This window comes from Myotis myotis, unplaced genomic scaffold (assembly GCF_014108235.1).
Source record: "Myotis myotis isolate mMyoMyo1 unplaced genomic scaffold, mMyoMyo1.p scaffold_m19_p_5, whole genome shotgun sequence".
In the NCBI taxonomy this organism is placed as follows: domain Eukaryota; kingdom Metazoa; phylum Chordata; class Mammalia; order Chiroptera; family Vespertilionidae; genus Myotis; species Myotis myotis.
Window position 1 is genome coordinate 109,078,056 of NW_023416357.1, and position 19,683 is coordinate 109,097,738.

Genomic DNA, 19,683 nt, shown 5'->3' on the forward strand with positions numbered 1-19,683 from the left:
CACTTCTCTCTGAAGGCTCTGACTTTTCTTACAGTAGCTCTGGCAACCCACGCATGGTTCTTCCTAATTGTTCCACAGACCACTGTTTTGTTCTTCAATAATAGTTTAGCTGTAGACCAGGGGTGGGCAAACGTTTTGACTTGAGGGCCACAATGGGTTCTTAAACTGGACCGGAGGGCCGGAACAAAAGCATGGATGGAGTGTTTGTGTGAACTAATATAAATTCAAAGTAAACATCATTACATAAAAGGGTACGGTCTTTTTTTTTTTTTTTTTTTTTTTAGTTTTATTCATTTCAAATGGGCCGGATCCGGCCCGTGGGCCGTAGTTTGCCCACGGCTGCTGTAGACGCACTGTTGTAGTAATTATCATGGTGAATATGAGGCCAAGAACCAAGAAAAGGCCGTTAGGACAGATAATATGTTATAACTTTTTGCCTTCACTCGTATGTATCTTGAAATTGCAAATATTGCCACTCTTTCACAAAGCATCCTTACTAAAATTCCTTTTTTATTATTTTTGCCTGATTATATATCTTGAATCTGATGCATCCTCTCCATGGAGTCACTGCTACGAGTCGTAACTGCTGTTTTATACATATAAAGATTTAAATTTTGAGATAAAGTGATCCAACAGAGGTCTGAGTTTGTAAAGATGGTCTGTGTTACATGTTGCTTGTGAATTATTGTTCAGATGAAAGAATATAAGTATTTTCTCAAACCTCTTTGCAGTCATAGTTTTTGAAAATAAAGTATTGATTGACTAGTAACCTTTCCATTCTGGTTTCTTCATTAGTCCCATCAATATAATTAAACCAAGAAAAGTCTTTATATCCAGATAAGTAACGTCCATCCATAATGAAGTTTTATCAGAGGTTTTGTGGTATTTTTCCATTTGGTGCTGGTATAAATTGGTTTGAGAATAAGAATTTTAAAAACCTTGTAAAAAATAAATTGGTTACTTCACTTATACTTTGTGAGTCTTCAAATTAAACAGTTATGTCTGAAGTATTTGTATAATCCTCCAAGGCTGGTAAAATGTCTTTTTTCTGCCTTTCTTCTTCAGAATCACTTTCACTGTCAGATACTGTCACATTTCTCTTTTGCCTTCATGATGGTCTAATGTCAGACCCATCACTATCTTCTGACAAAGTACTGTCTTCCAGCTGACTACCAAATCACTCTGCACATATCTGCTCATGTTCTTCTCTGCCACAATGTGTCTTTGTAAAACTTTTGCCATAAGAAAAGATGGATGGAAAGAATTAGATGTATTGCTCATTATATCTCTGGAAATACTGACTGATGAGTTGAGAGAAAGACACACATAATGAAAAGTGGTGACGAACGAAATAAACGCCGAGCAGTAAAGTGGCTCATATCTGAGCCTAAACCAAGATAACTAAGAAAACAGTCTAGAGTGCTCTTTTAAAACTCTATATTGCTTTCAGACCTTAAAATTACCTAAATTACTTTAAGTGGAAACATGGGCTAAATCGTGGTCAGCGAGGTGTTAGGATCATGGAGACCATTTGAGTTTTAGGACTCATATTTTGAATTGTCCTAAATAGATGGAGTCAAAGTTAAATGTTTTAAATTGCTGTATGAAAATGTAATCTCATTTCCAACTCTGCCAAAAGTCTGTCTCTCAGTTAGACAGACCCTGGAATTGCCCAGTCAGAGGTGCTATTTGCACTTTCAGTGAGGACAGTGGATGCACCAAACAGGAGATGAGTATTTCAATCTTTAATCAGACCTCTTATTAGGTCTATCACATCAGTAAAAAAAAAAAAATTGCCAATGACTGTAGTGGAACAGGTACTCACATACTGGTGGTGTGATTGTAAACTGGTATAACCTTTTCACATTGTGACTTTGAATATAAAAATATAAACACACACATATATTTTACCTTGGTTGCGGGCACATCCCCAGTGGGGAGTGTGCAGGAGGCAGCTGATTGATGTTTCTACCTCTCTATCCCTCTCCCTTCCTCCCTGTAAAAAATCAGTAAAATATATTTAAAAAAAAAAAAAATAAAAATGGTCAAAAAAATAAGCATAATGTTAACACTTGTATCTCTAGGTGGTAGGATACGGACATGTTTCCCTTTCCTTTTAAATATTCTTCTGTATCTTGCACTCCTTTTGTGCATACATTACAATACTGTTATAACTACAAAAAAATATAACCTTCCAATAATTGAAACACAAAACACAGCTACTCCTGAAACTTACTTGGCAGCCTGGACATCTGTGCTGGAAAGGTTTCCTTGAGCAATAGCTTTGACTTGGTTGTAGGCGGCCTTGATAACCTAGGACAGACAATGAAAACCTGGTCACCTCCAATCAGTGCCAGCTTCTACAGCAATCAAATGCTCCTCTAAGGCAAAAACACAGGTGGAGGTTAGCTGCAGAGAAACAGCAGTGTCCATTTGGGGTTCTTAAGTCACTATGTGTCCTTTATCTTTCCAATGTTCCATCAAGCAGTTGTCTGTACAACCTATAGTATCTGAGTAGCAAAACTTACAAAAGTGGCAGAGGATGGCAGTAGGGTTTAGGAAAAGCACACACATCGTGTGTATCATCGCCTATAGAGAATAAGCCCCTCGGGTGTCATGTAGTTAATGCTGCTATCTTAGTATTCACTAAGAAGTAGAATCCATTCTGCCAGTTTACAGCTTGTCAACACTTGGGAGCTGGAGTCAGAAGAATCAAGTTCCAGTGATGTGGGTGGGCACTTGGTAAGTATCTCAATCTGTGAGGTCCCTCTGGCTTCACTTCCCTGTCTAACCTAGATCTTAGAATATTTCCTCAATCACTCTTGCCAGTGTCCCCAACTCCCTTGCCATCTCCTCATACTTTTAACCTGCCTACTTTTCAGGTCTTCAACCTGGGATCACCCTGCTACCTGCCTCCTCGATTTCTCCTTTAGGCTAGTGCATACTATTGAAGAAAAACTGTGAACCAGACCTTGTCTGTACTGTGAATTTGTGGTCACTCATCTCAAGGAGACATTTACACTGCTGCTAATTGCCATTCTGTGTGTCTCTAGCTATTCATCTGTCCCAAATTACTTTCTTTAAACTCTCCTCCCTTCTCTTAATCTCAAACATGCTTACCCTCCTACCTCCCAGGGATTACTTCCTCATCTCCTGACATCCTCTTCTTCCAAAATCAGCCTTTGAGTCCAAGGTTAAAATGTCCACTTGTATTCTGGATTCTGCTTGCTCTTGCTTTTTCAGATAGGGTCCATTTAGAGTTTCCTACCTCCAATGTCTGGTCCAATCTTTCTTTCCTGTCCAACTTCATCTCCTATTGTAAACCCTACTAAAACTACAACTCATCTCCCTGCAAGCCCAAGCCCCACATGCCTATACAAACCTTGCATTTCTTTCTTCTCATTAATTCCTTGGTAATATAAATGATCATTTACTTTCAACGTTCTGGGGAAAACTGATATTACCAATGATGTCCTAGTTTGGTAAAACAATAAGACCTCTCTGTGGTAACTAAAGGGATGTTAATCCAGGGTAGATCAAAATGGTATTCATTGTTCTTTCCTGGCCTCCAGATGTACCAGTTTCTCTTCTTTTTCTTCCTGTTTTCTTGGCCATTTTCCCGAGTCGTTTGATGGTTTGAAACCACCTTAAAGCACGGAGCACCTTAAAGTATTGAGCATAAGGAGCTTCAGTTTTCTCTCATGGTTTTTCACACAAAACCCTGATTTCAACACAATCTGTATATTGAGGACTCCCAAATACACACATTGCCCTTCCCTGTGTCACCTGAGCTCTCAATTTACATGTCCCAGAGACAACTCAAAGCCACTTCTCCCAACAGACCCAGAACGCCACCGAAGTGCTTCCGTCCTCTTTCCTGGAAGCACTGGTGTACGTGTTTCAGTCTCCTCCACAGCAGAGATGCTTTAATGATGTTACAGAGCTCTGGTAAGTCATGGCATTCAAACACTCCACATTTTAACTTAAAAGCTTGTGAGAGTTGATGAGTTTGCAACTTACATCTCCAGCAGCTGCAGCCTGAGAGATAGTATAAATCCCAAAGAGTCCAGAATCCGAGTAACTGGCATTAAAAGCAGAAACCTGAAATAAAATGAAACTCGACTGTACATCATTCTAACAGGTAGAACAGTGCACAACTTCCTTAAGGTTGTCTAAACAAAAACTTGTACCATCACAATATAAGTAAATAGACCAGCATTTCATTTAACCAGTCTGACAAGGACCAATGCATTACCTCTTTCAAAATGATAATCTAATATATATATATATAATTTTATTGATTTCAGAGAGGAAGGGAGAGGGAGATAAAAGTATCAATGATGAGAATCATTGATTGGCTGGCTCCTGCACGCCCCACAATGGGGATTTGAACCCGCAACCCGCCATATGCCCTGACCGGGAATCGAACCATGACCTCCTGGTTCATAGGTCGATGCTCAACCACTGACCCATGCTGGCTGGGGAAGAAGAATAATGGTTTTAATTCTCCTGTTTTAAATCTTTCTAAAACAGGTTGATTACTCTCATTTTTACTGAGTATTTTCTAACCTATTTTGACTATGATTCAAGATTAGCACAAACATGAATTTGTGAACATCATTATTATAGACACAGTGGCTGAGTGGTATGGATTGTGGGTTTTGGCACTAGACAAATGTGACTTCTTCCCTCTGTTGTTGCTGACTTCTTTCACCAATTCGCTCTCACTTCAGAGACTAAAGTCAAAGGGTTAGGGAAAACTTTCTGCTTGGTGGCTGTTATTCATGTGTCCAAGGCAGCAAAAAGTGTGGCCTTGGACAACAGCGTTCCTGCTGTCTGAACAGTGTAAGCTCCTTGAGGTGACTTGATTGCCTAACACAGGGTTTCCCAGTATTCCTGTGGACCATTTGCCTAAAGGTCACCTGAGCTGTTATGAAGAACACAGACTTCTAGGTTCCTGCCACAGATTACTCACTCAGACCCCTGTAGGCACAGTCTAGGGCCCACGTTTTTAACGAATGTTCCAGGTGATTGTAACGTACTTTATAGTGTGAGACCCACTGGTGCAGCCCCTATAAAGCTCAGAGAGAACATAAGAAAAACTGCGCTCAACTACTCGAATTATAATTCTGAGACTATCCTACTCACATGTCAAGTTTCTGGCCAAATTTGCAAGTAGGAATTTCTATTAAATTGTCATTGGCCCTAGCCAGTTTTTCTCAATGGTTAGAGTGTTGGCCCTCTGATTGAGGGTCCTGGGTTCGATTCCGGTCAAGGGCATGTACCTTAGTTGCAGGCTCAATCCCCAACCCTGGTTGGGGCAAGTACAGGAGGAAATTATTGGATGTGTCTCTCTCACATAGATGTTTCTCTCCCTCCTTCCACTCTCTAAAAATCAATGGAAAAAATATCCTCAGGTGAGGATTAACAAAAATAAAATAATCATTGGACTAGGATTAAACTCCAGCCACCCCAAAGCATCATTAACATACAATGGTGAAGAAAGAACAGAGTAGCCCTAGCTGGTTTGGCTCAGTGGAGAGAGCGTTGGCCTGCGGACTGAAAGGTCCCGGGGTTGGATTCTTGGTCAAGGGCACATGCCCAGGCTGCAGGCTTAATCCCCAGCAGGGGGCATGTAGGAAACAGCAGATCAATGATTCGCTCTCACCATTGATGTTTCTATCCCTGTCCCTTTCTCTCTCTCTAAAAACCAATTAAAATATAAAAAAATAACAACAGAGTAGAACATGAACTAGGAGAAAGAAAATCTGGAGGAAAATTTAAAAAGCAGCAGCTGAATTTAATTTAGAAATCATTTAAGATAATGGTTTTCAAACTGTGCTCCGGGGAACTCTAAGGCTCTGTACAGAAGATTCCAAGGGTTTCATTGTCAAGTAACTTTCAAATCTTCTTTAAAAGAAAAATACTTTTGTGTAGGCATTGTAGTTGGGAAACCATTTTGGATAAAAAGGCTCCTCTGGCCCAGCCGGTGTGGCTCAGTGGTTGAGCACTCAAGTCACAGGTTCAATTCCCAGTCAGTGGTCAGGGCACATGCTGGGGATTGCATGCTTGATCCCCAAAAGGGGGCGTGTAGGAGGCAGCCAATTGATGTTTCTCTCTGATGTTTCTATCTGTCCCTCTTTTTTCCTCTGTCAAATCAGCAACAAAAAAATTTTTTTAAAAAAGGCCTCTCTGCTAATAAAAGTTTGAAAACTAGCACTCAAGTATTAAACATAGGAGCAAAACCCTGGCTGGTGTGGTTCAGTGGTTAAGAGTGTGGGCCCGTGCTCATAAGGGTCTCGGGTTTGATTCCCGGTCAAGGGCATCTACCAGGGTTGCAGGTTCAAATCCCCTGCCTTAATCCCCTGGCCCAGTCAGGGCATGGTGTGGGAGGCAACCAATTGATGTATCTCTCTCCCATTCATGTTTCTTTCTCTCTCCCTCCCTACCACTTTCTTTAAAACAAATAAACAAAAATAAGAGTAAAAGGAGAAGACTGATTTTAATTTTCACAGTTAAATGTCAAATGGCCAAACACTTACTGAGGCACAAACCTAGGCCAAACACTGAGACATAAACCTACCTGTGCCATGTACTGCTGCTGCAATTATGAATACTTAATCCTACAATTTAGTACGTGTTACTTTTTTGGGGGTTAATATTCATGCTAGGATATTTCTCCATTGATTTTTTGAGTAGAAGGGAGGGGGAAACAGAGAGAAACATTGATGTGAGAGAGACATCTATTGGTTGCCTCTCACACGTGCCCCGACTGGGGCCGGGGATAGAGCTTGAAACCAACGTACCTGCTCTAGACCAGAATCGAACCCATGAACCTTCAGTCCAAGGGCCAACGCTCTATCAACAGAGCCAAACCAGCCAGGGCATGTGTTACTTTTTAGTAAAAGGTGAAAGATTTATACAATCTGAAGAGAAACCAGAGTATATGTATTACGTTTTAAAGGCTTATCTCTGAATGTCACGTAAGGTATAGTACCCTGGGCAAACAACGGGCATTCATTGAGTAATACTCTGTTGACATTTTAAATTCTCTTGATTTGAACATCATTATTTTGAAAGCTTTAGCACTTTCCTCACTGTCAAAAGAAGGTGTCTCCTAAAGTAGCATGGAACCCTGGACGGTGATGCCAATGGTTAGAAGGATCTCAGATTCAATTCCCGGTCAAGGGCACGTGTCTGGGCTGTAGGTTTGATCCCTAGCCCCAACAGATCGATGTCTCACTCACATTGCTATTTCTCTTTCTCCCTCTCCCCCTCCTTTCCATTTTCTCTAAAAATCAACGGAAAAATATCCTCAGGTGAGGATTAACAAACAAAAAAAGTAGCATGGACTTTTTGCTAAGATTAAATGTCATCATTTTTAACTTAACCTCAAGCTGGAGGAGTTTTTGGGTGTGTATCTTGTATACTTGATTGGAAAACAAAGACCAGTGAAATTCAGGAAGTAGCATAGAATGGAAGGGGACAGAAGAAAATTTAGAAAAGAAGAAAAGACTAATTAGAATTTAGAGAATGTTTAACATTTAAAGCTTTATTCTAAAGGGAACTGAAGTGTGAATTCCCGACTTTTAAAGTATTTTTCTTTATACTAGAATAATTAGAATAATTGAATAGATATAGAATATCTAATATTCTATATTAGAATAATTGAAAAGATAGTAACTTTTGGTTTTTTTAAAATATTTTTATTGCCGAAACCGGTTTGGCTCAGTGGATAGAGCGTCGGCCTGCGGACTGAAGGGTCCCAGGTTTGATTCCGGTCGAGGGCATGTACCTGGGTTGCGGGCATGTCCCCAGTGGGGGATGTGCAGGAGGTAGCTGGTCGATGTTTCTCTCTCATCGATGTTTCTAACTCTCTATCTCTCTCCCTTCCTCTCTGTGGAAAATCAATAAAATATATTTAAGAAAAAAAAATATTTTTATTGATTTCAGAGAGGAAGGGAGAGGGAGAGAGACAGAAACATCAATGAGAGAGAATCATTGATCAGCTTTCTCCCCTTGCATATCCTCCACTGGGGATTGAGCCTGCAACCTTGGCATATGTCCCGGGAAAAGAACTGTTCATAGGTCGATGTGCAACCACTCAGCCATGTAGGATGGGCTGAAAATACAGAAGTATTTGACAGACGCACTGAAGTACTAAAATCAAGCCTGGCTGTCCCTTCAACTTTACAAAGATTTTTTTGTGTTTGTCTTAAAATTTAAGAGATTAACATTTAAGTACAGACTATCAGGACTACATTAAACACTGAGCCTTTGAAAACAAAGGAGAGAGAGCAACTAGGCAGACTTACATCAAATGGCTGGTGCATCCCCTTGGCAACAGCTTGGTACAGAGAGCTGGTGGCGTTGCTGCCCCGCTTGACGTGTGGTCCAGCTCCGAGGACGTGCTGGAGAACACTAAATGCATTTGCTTCTGCACTTCCTGTGGCAGCACTCTCTGCTACAAAGGCAGCATGAACAAGACTGTCTCCATTCTGCTCTCGAATTTCACCTGGGCCGTGTCAAGAGAGGGTGAAAAAGAAAGTGGCTTGGTCACCACTGGTTTTATTCTTCAGTATTCTGTGCCCAACATTATGAACCCACTAAGATGAAGCTTTTCTGAGGCCCACTGCTCTTTCCCTGCCATTCTGCCCTTCCCCCAACACACAAAAAACATGTTTAATAGACAACACCCAAGCCATCTAATTCTTTCCTTCCACATTAGGACTGTGTGGTAGTAAATAATCAGGCCTATTCCACTCTGACATAATACTGGGGGTGGAGGGATTCCTTCTGAAATATAGACCCTAACCGAACAAACACTCACCTCCACGGTATCTGGCTTTTGCACCTGATAAACCAAGCCCACCCCTCATGTTCAGAAACCGTTCAGCAACTTGCTTCAGAACAGGATGACTCACACCTATTTCACAAGAAAAAAACACAAGCTAGAACCAGAATTTCTAAAACACAATTGTAAAACATCTATTTTAAAAATGATTACACAATTCAAATATTACAGAAATAAACAGTAAACAAGAGTCCCCTCCCCCAAAATGTCATTCTCTCAGATACCCATTTACAGTTTACTACATATTAATCTAGAACTTTTTCTAGGCATATATTAATATCAGCTTCATTTTCTTCATTTACAAAATGGTTATTATATTGATATTTAACTTGTCTTTTGTAATTTACAACTAAATGAGTGGTCTACATCAAACCTTTAATGGTTATAAAGAATTCTATTATATGAATCATTTACTTAATCAACCCCTTCTTTATGGACATTCACGTTTCCAATAGTTGGCTATTAATACAATATTCACTGTGTATCAAAGGACACTTTTGAGAGAGTAAAAAGACAACCCACAGAATGGGAAAAAATTTGCAAATAATGTATCTGGTAAGGAATTAGTATCCACAATATACAAATAAGTTTTACAACTCAAAAATAAAAAAACATACAGCCCACCCAGTGTGCCCCAGTGGTTGAGTGTTGACCCATGAACCAAGAGGTCACTGGTTAGCCCATCCAGCATGGCTCAGTGGTTGAGCGCTGACCTATGAACTAGGAGGTCACAGTTTCATTACTAGTTAGGGCACATGCCTGGGTTGCGGGCTCAATACCCAGTGTGGGGTGTAGAGGAGGCAGTCGATCAATGATTCTCTCTCATCATTGATGTTTCTATCTCTCTATCCCTCTCCCTCTAAAAATCAATAAAAACATATTTAAAAAACAAACACGCAACTCAACAATAAAAACAAAACAAAATCCCTAATACAAAAATGGACAAAGGACTTGAATAGACATTTCCTCAAAGAAGATATACAAATGCCCAATAAACACAAAATAAGATGCTCGATGTCATTAGTCATCAGTGAACTACAAATCAAAACTACAATGAAATTTCACATCCACTTGGATGGCCATAATCAAAAGGCAGAATATAACAAGTGCTGGTGAGAATATGGAGAAATTGGAACCCTTGTGCACTGTTGGTGGGAATGTAAAATAGCTCAATTGCTTTGGAAAACAGTCTGGTAGTTCTTCAAACGGTTACACAGTTACCATGTCCTGGCAATTCTTCTCCTAGGCATACTAGTTTACCCAAAAGAATTAAAAACAAGGTGTTCTAGCCCGGCTGGTGTGGATCAATGGTTGAGCGTCAACCTATGAAACAAGAGGTTGTGGTTCAATTCCCAGTCAGGGCACATGCCCAGGTTGCAGGCTCGGTCCCCAGTAGGAGGCATGCCGGAGGCAGCTGATCGATGGTTCTCTCTCATCACTATTTCTCTCTCTCCCTCTCTTTTCCTCTCTGAAATCAACAAAAATATATTGAAAAAAATAAAAACAAAGTGTTCTAATCTAGCAAAAACCTTATACACAAATGTTTATATTCACAATAGCCAAAAGGTAGAAGCAACACATATATCCAACTGATGAATTAATAAATAAAACATGGTGATGGAATATTTTTCAGACAGAAAAGGGAACACCGGTACATGCTATAATATGAATGAACTTTGTAAACACTATGCTAAGTGAAAGAAGCCAGTTACAAAAGGCTATGTAAAATATGATTCCATTTATGTGAAGAGTCCAGAACAGTTAACTCTGTATCGACAGAAAGATTAGTAGTTGCCAGAGAGGCAAGGAGGAGGTGGAATGAAGAGTCACTGCTAATGAGTAAGGGGTTTCTCTTCGGGAATGATGAAAATAATCTGAAATAATAGTGTTATCAGTTGCACAACTCTGACTATACTTTAAAATATGGGTGAATTTTATGGCATGTGAATTATACCTCAATTAAGCTATAATTTACAAAACCAATGAACCAAAAAACAATATTGCAAATAATCTCATGCAACTATTTTGTAAACTTGATCAAGTGTTACTGCAGGTTAAATTCTTAAAAGTAAAACTGCTAGGTCTAAGAACATAAACATTTAGAATTTTAATATACTAAAATAGGCCTCCAAAAATGTTCTATCATTTTATACTCACACCAACAACTTTTGAGAGTGCCTACTATTTCCCTATTCTGGGTAATATTGGGCAGGGTCAACATTTTAATTTTTGCCAATCTCACAGATAAAAATTTTCTTAATTATTAGTGAGGCTGACCATCTTTTACAATGACAAATGACCCCCACCCCACACACACTTTCCCCATGAGTTGTTTGTTCATGCCCTTTGTCTATTTTTCTATTAAACTGTACTTCCTAAAAAAAAAAGAAAAAAGAGAAAAAAAAGAAAAAAAGAAACTTGTATAAAGTTCTCTGCCTAGAGAAACTTGCCCTTTGTCAAAGGTTTCGTAAACACTGTAATGAATTTAAAACTAGTAGTTTATAAAGTTAAATGCTGGATTCTGCTTTCCAAGAAAACACACTAGCAATTAAAATCTCATTACATACTGCCTGTGAGACATAAACAGGACTGAGCTGTCAAATTTTGTTCAATCCTGTGTTCACCTAATTATAGTTTAAAAGATTACTCCTTAAAGAAGCAAACTGACATGTAGGCAATTCCCAACTTACCAAGTCCAACCAAAGCCATTCTTGCACTTGTAAAATGGTTCTGAACATAGTGATGCAACTGAGGAAGTTAAAAACACTTATTAGATTAAATTGGTATAAATATATACAAAGCTGTAAAAACTTAAAACTGCAGTTCAGCAGGAAAATGCTCACTTCAAAGCTGTATAACAAATGATAAGGGACCACCTGGATTTTCTTTAAAAATTACTCAATAAAACAGGAGTGGGGAACTGGAGTCCAGCCCATGGGCCGGATAAGGCCTTCAAAATAATCTGGTCTGGCCCTGCCAAGGCATTAGGGGTGAGTTAATTAAATGTTTGACCAAATATAGCAGGCTAATTTTTAAGGTGACAATTTTGTAGGGCCTGCAAATGAATATAATATATCCAAATGGCCCTTGGCAGAAAAAAAGGTTCCCCACCCCTGGCTTAAAACACTAGAACTTAATGTGTTGATGGTTACATAACTGTGAATATAATGAAAATTACTGAATTGTAGACTTTAAGTAGGTGAACTGTAGGGTATGTAAATTACACCTCAATAAAGATGTTGCTGGGGGGGAAAAAACACTAAAGAAGAGAATAAAAAATTAGAGCACACCCTGGTTTGAACTTGAAAAAAATGGGACCTAGTTTATGATTTTTAAGATAATGTGATTTAATCAGCATATGAGGTTTCTTCTGTCTTTATGCAGGTAGTACTAAACCACTACTAACATTCTACAGAGGGCTAACAGAATTACCCTACTGTACCTCTTTCACCCATCTTGTCATGTGGTTACTGCTTATACCAGGGTTTCCAACCTGGATGATGAAATAATTATCTGGGGGACTTAAAAAACAAAAACACTATCACTGTTTCCCCACCCCCACCCATTCCCAGGCTCATACACAAACTGATACACAGTAGAACTCAATGTGGAATCCTAGACTTTTTATTTAAAACTACCCTCCCCACCCCCACAACTTGGTGACCTGAGAATCAGTGAGATTTGAGAATCACTGGTTTACAGTATAATTTTAGACCTAATATACAAAAGTCAGACTTAAACATGTATTCTCAACAGGAGCACTATGGCTCAAGGGAATGAAAATTGCTTCTTAAGGGTGAGAAAAGAATCTTATTCCTTTTATATACAGAGTACAAATAAAGATACAGAACATAAACAGATAGTGTATCTGTGGTATTAAAAATTTATTGTGGGGGTACAGAAGAAATTGCCTACCCAGGTTCCTTGGCAATGGGTTATAATATTGAGAATCACTAGGCTAGGGTAGTGAGACTGAATTTTTAAACAAGTTATCAAATTTTTGTGCACTAAAATGAATGGTGTCTATAAATACAGAGTTGCCTTCGATATCCATATTCTTTTTTTTTTTTTTTCCTATTGAGGTTTTTCTATTGAATGCTGCCATTGCTCAAAGTATTCAAGCACTAATTTCTTTAGAATTTCCTTTAGCCTAGGGACACATTTTAAAAATGCTAATGATTTGAGATATCTTGGCTAACATTTTGGGATTTAAGATACACACTTCATTACTTTTTTTAAGTCATAGTATAGTTGACACAACACACATTTTGTTTTTTTAAAAATGGGACCCTTTGGTATATCCTGTTCATAAAGTGCCTTTTGTTCAACTGGCAATACACTATGGAATTTTCACATATCTAATCTAATAAAAGAGAAACATGCAAATTGACTGCACCTCCGCTATGCCCCAAGCCACACCCACCAGCCAATCAGAGCGACTATATGCAAATTAACCCAACCAAGATGGCGGCCGGCAGCCACAGAGCTGGAGCAAGCAGGAGGCTTGGCTGCCCCGGCAATGGAGGAAGCCAAGCTTCCCGCCTGCCCTGGCCGGCTGTGGCCTTGCTCAAGGCAACAAAGTTCCAATTATAGAAGATAAATAAATCCCAGATACCTGCTTCCAGCCAGCCTCCACTGAGAGCTTGGGTGGCTGGGGGCCATGGCCAGCCTGCAAACAGCCAACAGCCACTCACCCAGACTGGCCAGGCACCCCAGCAGGGCCCTCCACCCTGAAGGGGGTGTGGCCAGTCTAAAACCGGCCCTAAGCCTCTCACCCAGGCTGGCCAGGCACCCCAGCAGGACCCTCACCCTGATCCAGGACACCTTTCAGGGCAAACCAGCCGGCCCCCACCCATGAACCAGGCCTCTATCGTATATAATAAAAGGGTAATATGCAAATTGACCCTAACAGCAGAGTGACTGGGAATGATTGGTCACTATGACACACACTGACCACCAGGGGGCAGATGCTCAATGCAGGAACTGCCCCCTGGTGGTCAGTGCGCTCCCACAGGCGGAGCTCTGCTCAGCCACAAGCCAGGCTGCCGGCTGCCAGTACAGCGGTGGTGGTGGGAGCCTCTCCCGCCTCCTCAGCAGCGCTAAGGATGTCCGACTTCAGCTTAGGCCTGCTCCCCACTGGCAAGTGGACATTCCCTGAGGGCTCCCGGGCTGCCAGAGGGAGGTCTGACTGCCAGCTTAGGCCCAATCACCCCCATGGGAGCAGACCTAAGCCAGAAGGTGGACATTCCCCGTAAGCCAGAAGGTGGACATTCCCTGAGGGGTCCCAGGCCAGGCTGTGGGACATTCCCCCCCACGCCCCACCCCCGAGTGCACAAATTTTTGTGCACCAGGCCTCTAGTCAATTAATAATATGAATGATTGAATAATACTCTGTTCTACAGATATTTAGTTAAATAACTATTTCCCCAATGATACACACAGAAAAAGGTCTAGAAGACAATAAACCTACATATTCACATTGACTGCCTTTAGGTATATGAGACATTTTCCTTGTCATTGTTTTCTGAATTTTCTGTAATGAAAAAGTCCCTCTTATAACAAAAACTTTTTAAAGTTAAAACATAAAAAAATTGTTCTGATACAATTTTAGTTAAAAAGCTTATGGGGGGGAGGGGAAAGCAAGTGTATTTCTTAAAAAACAATTAGCAAACAGCCTGGCCTGTGTTGCAGGAGGCAGCCTATCAATGTTTCTCTCATCAATGTTTCTCTCTATATATCCCTCTCCTTTCCTCTCTCTCTAAAATCAATAAAAACATATTTTTTAAAAAGTTAGCAAATAAACCCAACATGGCAGATGAATGTTCAGTTTAATGCGAAAAGAAGCCCATTTTATTTTTTAATTTATTTTTACTTACTTATTTTTAAAAAAATATTTTTATTGATTTCAGAGAAGGGAGAGGGAGAGGGAGAGAGAAATAAAATATCAACGATAAGAAAGAATCATTGTCGGTTGCCTCCTGCACACCCCACACTGGGGATTGAGCCCACAACTCAGTCATATTCCTTAACAGGGAATCAAACCATGACCTCCTGGTTCATAGGTCGATGCTCAACCCGAGCCATGATGGCTGGGCAAAGAAATAACATTTTAAAACATAGTGTGTTCCACATTACCTCATCTGGTGTTATTTTTCCAATCCTATAATCAGGACAATACAAGGAATTAGCCAAGGCATTTCGGTAAGCTGCAGCATGCAGATTTTCAATGATATCTGAAAAATAAGTAAAGAAGCAGTTATGGATATATAATTTAAAAAAAGACAACATTTAGAATTTATAAAGCAACTAGACTATACAACTTTTATTTATGTTTATTTTGTTAATCCTCACCTGAGAATATTTTCTCCACTGATTTTTAGAGAGAGTGGAAGGGAGGATGGGGAGAGGAGGGGGAGGGAGAGAGAAACATTAATGTGAGAGACACATAGATTGGTTGCCTTCCACACATGCCCTGACTGGGCTGGGGATCAAACCTGCACCCCAGGTACATGCCCTTGACCAGGAATCAAACCTGTGACCCTTTGTTGAGTGGGCCGATGCTCTAACCACTGAGAAACACTGGCCAGGACATCTTATGGCAACTTTTAAAATTTTGCCATTTGAAACTGCTGAGAAAAGTAAGAGATTATACATATGACCGTTTTTACACACTAGAATCCACATAAATACTTTTCTATCTACCTGGTGTTATCTGGAAAGTATAAAGGAAGTCTGACTTGCCCTAAGACCTTGTACAAATCATTTAACCTAAATTTTATTTACTTCTAGGTTCCCTCTAGATAATGAGGGAGCTGTCAGGGTAAGAGGCTCTAGGAGAGTGTGAAGCTTAGGTCCTATCACTAGCTTTCAGGGATCAAATGCTACCACCAAATTGTATTCCTCCCCAGTGCCCTGGTACTGTCCCGGCTTTCTGCTTGGGCCTTTGCTTGAGCTATGTCCCTTTCATTTACTTACTGTTGGGCAATCTTCCTATGCCAGGTCCTGTGCAAGTGCTGGCAATACAGAGACGAGTCTATCCTCAAAATGTTGAGAGAGCCCTAGCTGGTTTGGCTCAGTGGATAGAGTGTCGGCCTGCGGACTGAAGGGCCTCAGGTTCGATTCCAATCAAGGGCACATACCCAGGTTGTGGGCTTGATCCCCCAGTAGGGGTGTGCAGGAGGCAGCTGATCAATGATTCTCTCTCATCATAGATGTTCCTATTTTCTATCTCTCTCTCCCTCTTCCTTCCTCTCTGAAATCAATAAAAGAAAGAAAACCAAAACGTTGAGAGGAAAAAAAACTGTGAGATCAAGTATTATGGGTATGATGTCAACAGTACATCAAAAGTGCAGAGGGACATGGGAAGGCAGTGGGAACTAGATAGGAGTTAACAGAAGTACACCCTGGAATGAATGAGATGTTTGCCAGGTGAGTAATTTGGGAATGGCATTTCAAGCAGCAGAAAGAGACGACGGCATAAAATATGAGACAATTTGATTCAAAGGGGGAACTGCAGCTAGGAGGGGCAGGGGAGAGCAAGAAACAAGGGAGGCAGAGGGCCAGGCCACGTACGTTAGCACATATGCTACGTTAAAGAGTCTGGGCTTTCTCACAGACAATTAGAAACCGTTAAAGGATTTTCACTGGATGTTCATGTCACAGGGATCACTGTATTGTCACAGCAATGGGAAGATGGGCTGAGGATGTAAACCTGCAGGCAGACGCCTGCCAGTAGACAGTAACTGCTCAGACAGAAAGGTTGAGGACTGGAGCCTCACTGCTACCAGCGGGGAAGAAGCCACTCTGTACACACAAGTCATCTTTTGTAAATTTTACCATTCTATCTCTAAAGTATCTCCCCACAATATATACACACTTCGAATAATTAATTCCAATGGGTTATATCTGAAAAGAAAGAAACATCAATTGAGCTATTAGCTGTTAAGTGTGTATACATTTCGGGCGTAACAAAGATCATACTCCTTTGTGACACAAAGTATCACCATGCAATAACATCAGCTAACATGAACCAAGCACTCATTATATTGCCAACAGTTGACAGGAGACAAGGGTCTGCATGCTGCCTTTCGGTTTGTCTCTGTGTATTAGGTAGATCTGCCGTGACTCCCCAGCTTGTTATGATGGCTTTATGATGTAGGTGTCTTGTGGGACTCAGCGGCTCAATCTTCCAGATCACCTGAGCTAGGTGCTCCAGGAATGTCTCTTGTGGGTTTTGTGCGCCCTCCTGTTGTAATTGAGTATTACATGCTGTGGGCCTGTTCATGGGTGGAGTTAACCCTCAGGTTGGCTGACTATAAGGATAAACCTCGATCACAGTGTATGAGTCACTGTGCAGGGGCGGCGCCCTGCTCCCCCCCCCCCCCCCCAACCGAGTTGGAGTTGTTCCCAGTAGGGTCTGGTGCCTGTTGGAATCCCCCTTTGCATGTGCTGTTCATGTGGCTAGTTGGGTTGAGCTCTGGTGTGGTCTAAAGTCCAACACTGGTTGTGTTGGTTTCCCAGAACCACTTGGGCAGGCTTCTGGTGCAGGCTGATGTCAGATGCTGCGAGTAACTGGCCTTGGGCTACCTGTTTGGAGCTACCACACTATTCACTGTTTATGGCTGCTTCTTTTGCGCTTGGATGTGTGTGGGAGGGACCAAGCTGTGTACAAGCCTTGGCTTCCTCTGGGGGCAGATCAATGAAAGGTCTAAGGCACCCTGAGGTCTGTCTACTCCGTCACCCTCTGAGGCCATCTGGTCTTCCTCCAGGGCCTTCTGAAGAAAGGCTGTAGAGTGGGCCCAGGCTGCCTGCACCCACAAACACTTCCACAGGGTGTGAGCTCGGTAGGGCAGGGTGACAGGAGTTGAGAGGACCAATCGAGTGGGTCTCCTGCGACAGGCCTGCATGCTGAGCGAAGCCCATGCCACACGGAGCCTATTTAGACCTGAGCGGTCTACCTGCACATCTGCTTCTACCAAAAGTTGTGTGACTTCCAAGTGGTGGTGCTTATTTACAAATGTATTTTTCCAGTTGTACTTGTCAAGATTATATAATCAAACATTACACACATACAAAATATGAATACAAAAAAGTCATTTTTAAAAAATTAAGTAGCTTGCTTTGGAAAGACCCAATAAAGGTGGGTTTGCTAAACAGTAACAGCCACACATAACAATAAACAACATCAGCAGCACCAATAAACTGCTGCTGGGTTTGGTGGAAGCAAAACAAACAAATGGACAAAACATGGGGTAGAGGGACAGGAAAATGCCTGTTTCCATAATCAACATATATCATCAAAGATGAAAAATAATTAACAATATAAATATTTAGAAACAAAAGAACAATATATTTAAAAAACTGGACAAATTTATGAAAAAGGCATGTTCAAACCCAAGCAGAAAAAAACTTCAGCGACATTGTTTTTCCTCCAATAAACTCATCTTCTCAAAAAACCAGTATCTTAGAAACAACTGATGTAATCTGAAAATGCACTTACGAGCCTGTGGATTCTGAAGAGCCACAGCTTTGTCAATCCTCAGCTGAGACTGAAGGGCAGCCACCTCCCAACGACGAAATTCAGGTGCTGTGGTGACATTGAGCAGGAACTCCATTAGAATTTCGCTACAGAAGACATCAAGATACAAGTTAGGAGTCAAAAATTTAAAACCAACATCCATTCTATGTAACTAACACTCTCAAATTAAACTTTAACCTTGTGGCAAGTATACTGTTTTAAGCACTTGGCAAATCATAACCCAAAACCAAATTCAGAGATAATGCTACATTTAGAACCAAGCAGCTTAGTATTTCTTTAAAAGTAGATATCCTAGCCCTGGCCAGGTACCTCAGTTGGTTTTGGTGTTATTCCAATATGCCAAGGTCATAGGTTTGGCAGAAACATGAATCAAGCAATGAATGCATAAAGAAGTAGAACAGCAAATTGATGCTTTTCTCCCTCTGAAATCAGTAACTTTTTTAAAAAGCAGGTGTCCTAATACATGCAGGCGCTTACATGTCATCCCGCAGGCATTCCACGGTGTAGGCCATGTTTTCTCTTGTTGAAGTCACGCTGCGTCAGAAACAATGACAATGAATTACTGGAATCAAAAGGTTTCCCTTATACCTTTGTTAAACCAACCAGTTCCTTGGAAAAAAAAACCACAGAACTATTTTGAAGTATAAAAAAGTATAAATAATATACATATTCATCAACTAAGATTTTAAAAATATTTAAAAAGCACCCTGACTGGTGTGGCTCAGTAGATAGAGCATCAGCCCAAGCACTGAAGGGTCTCAGGTTCAATTCCCAGTCAAGGGCACATACCTGGGTTTTAGATTCAATCCTTGGCCCCGGGCATGTACTGGAGGCAACCAATTGATGGCTCTCCCCGCATGCCCCCCTCCATTCTCTCTAAAAATCAAAGGAAAAAACAAAACAATTCCCCTCCCAAAAAACTATGTTGTACATTTGAAACTAATATAATACTGTATGTCAACTATAATTGAAAAGTGAAAAAATATTAAAGATATTTTTTAATAAGAAAATAGCAAAAGAAAAAAGCAAATAATTTAATCTTAAAAAGGAAATCCTGACATATTATACATAGATGAACCTTGAAGACATTACACTAAGTGAATTAAGTCAGTCATAAAGGGACAGATATTGTATGATTCCACTTATATTAGACTAGAGGCCCAGTGCACAAAAATTTGTGCACTCGGGAGGAAGAGGGGGCCCCTCAGCATGGCCTGTGCCCTCTCGAAGTCTGGGACCCCTCGGGAGATAACGCCCTCCTGGCTTAGGCCTGCTCCTGGGTGGCAGAGGG

General features: G+C 40.8%; 1 protein-coding gene across 5 annotated transcripts in view; it reads right to left on the reverse strand.

Annotated features, from left to right (window-relative positions):
- The window catches only part of LOC118656194 (cytochrome b-c1 complex subunit 2, mitochondrial), a 32,495-nt gene that overhangs the window by 6,728 nt on the left and 6,084 nt on the right, over window positions 1–19,683 (reverse strand). For 2 of the 5 annotated variants that reach the window (XM_036309135.1, XM_036309132.1), the window contains 9 exons: window positions 18,870–18,926; window positions 18,354–18,478; window positions 14,990–15,087; window positions 12,297–12,347; window positions 11,545–11,602; window positions 8,831–8,926; window positions 8,316–8,515; window positions 4,021–4,101; window positions 2,237–2,313 (listed from right to left, as the gene is read on the reverse strand). In XM_036309135.1, coding sequence (XP_036165028.1) covers window positions 2,237–2,313; window positions 4,021–4,101; window positions 8,316–8,515; window positions 8,831–8,926; window positions 11,545–11,602; window positions 12,297–12,347; window positions 14,990–15,087; window positions 18,354–18,478; window positions 18,870–18,926 — 843 coding nt within the window. The remainder of the gene's footprint in view (window positions 1–2,236; window positions 2,314–4,020; window positions 4,102–8,315; window positions 8,516–8,830; window positions 8,927–11,544; window positions 11,603–12,296; window positions 12,348–14,989; window positions 15,088–18,353; window positions 18,479–18,869; window positions 18,927–19,683) is intronic. The other 3 variants (XM_036309136.1, XM_036309133.1, XM_036309134.1) reach the window with 2 other exon arrangements.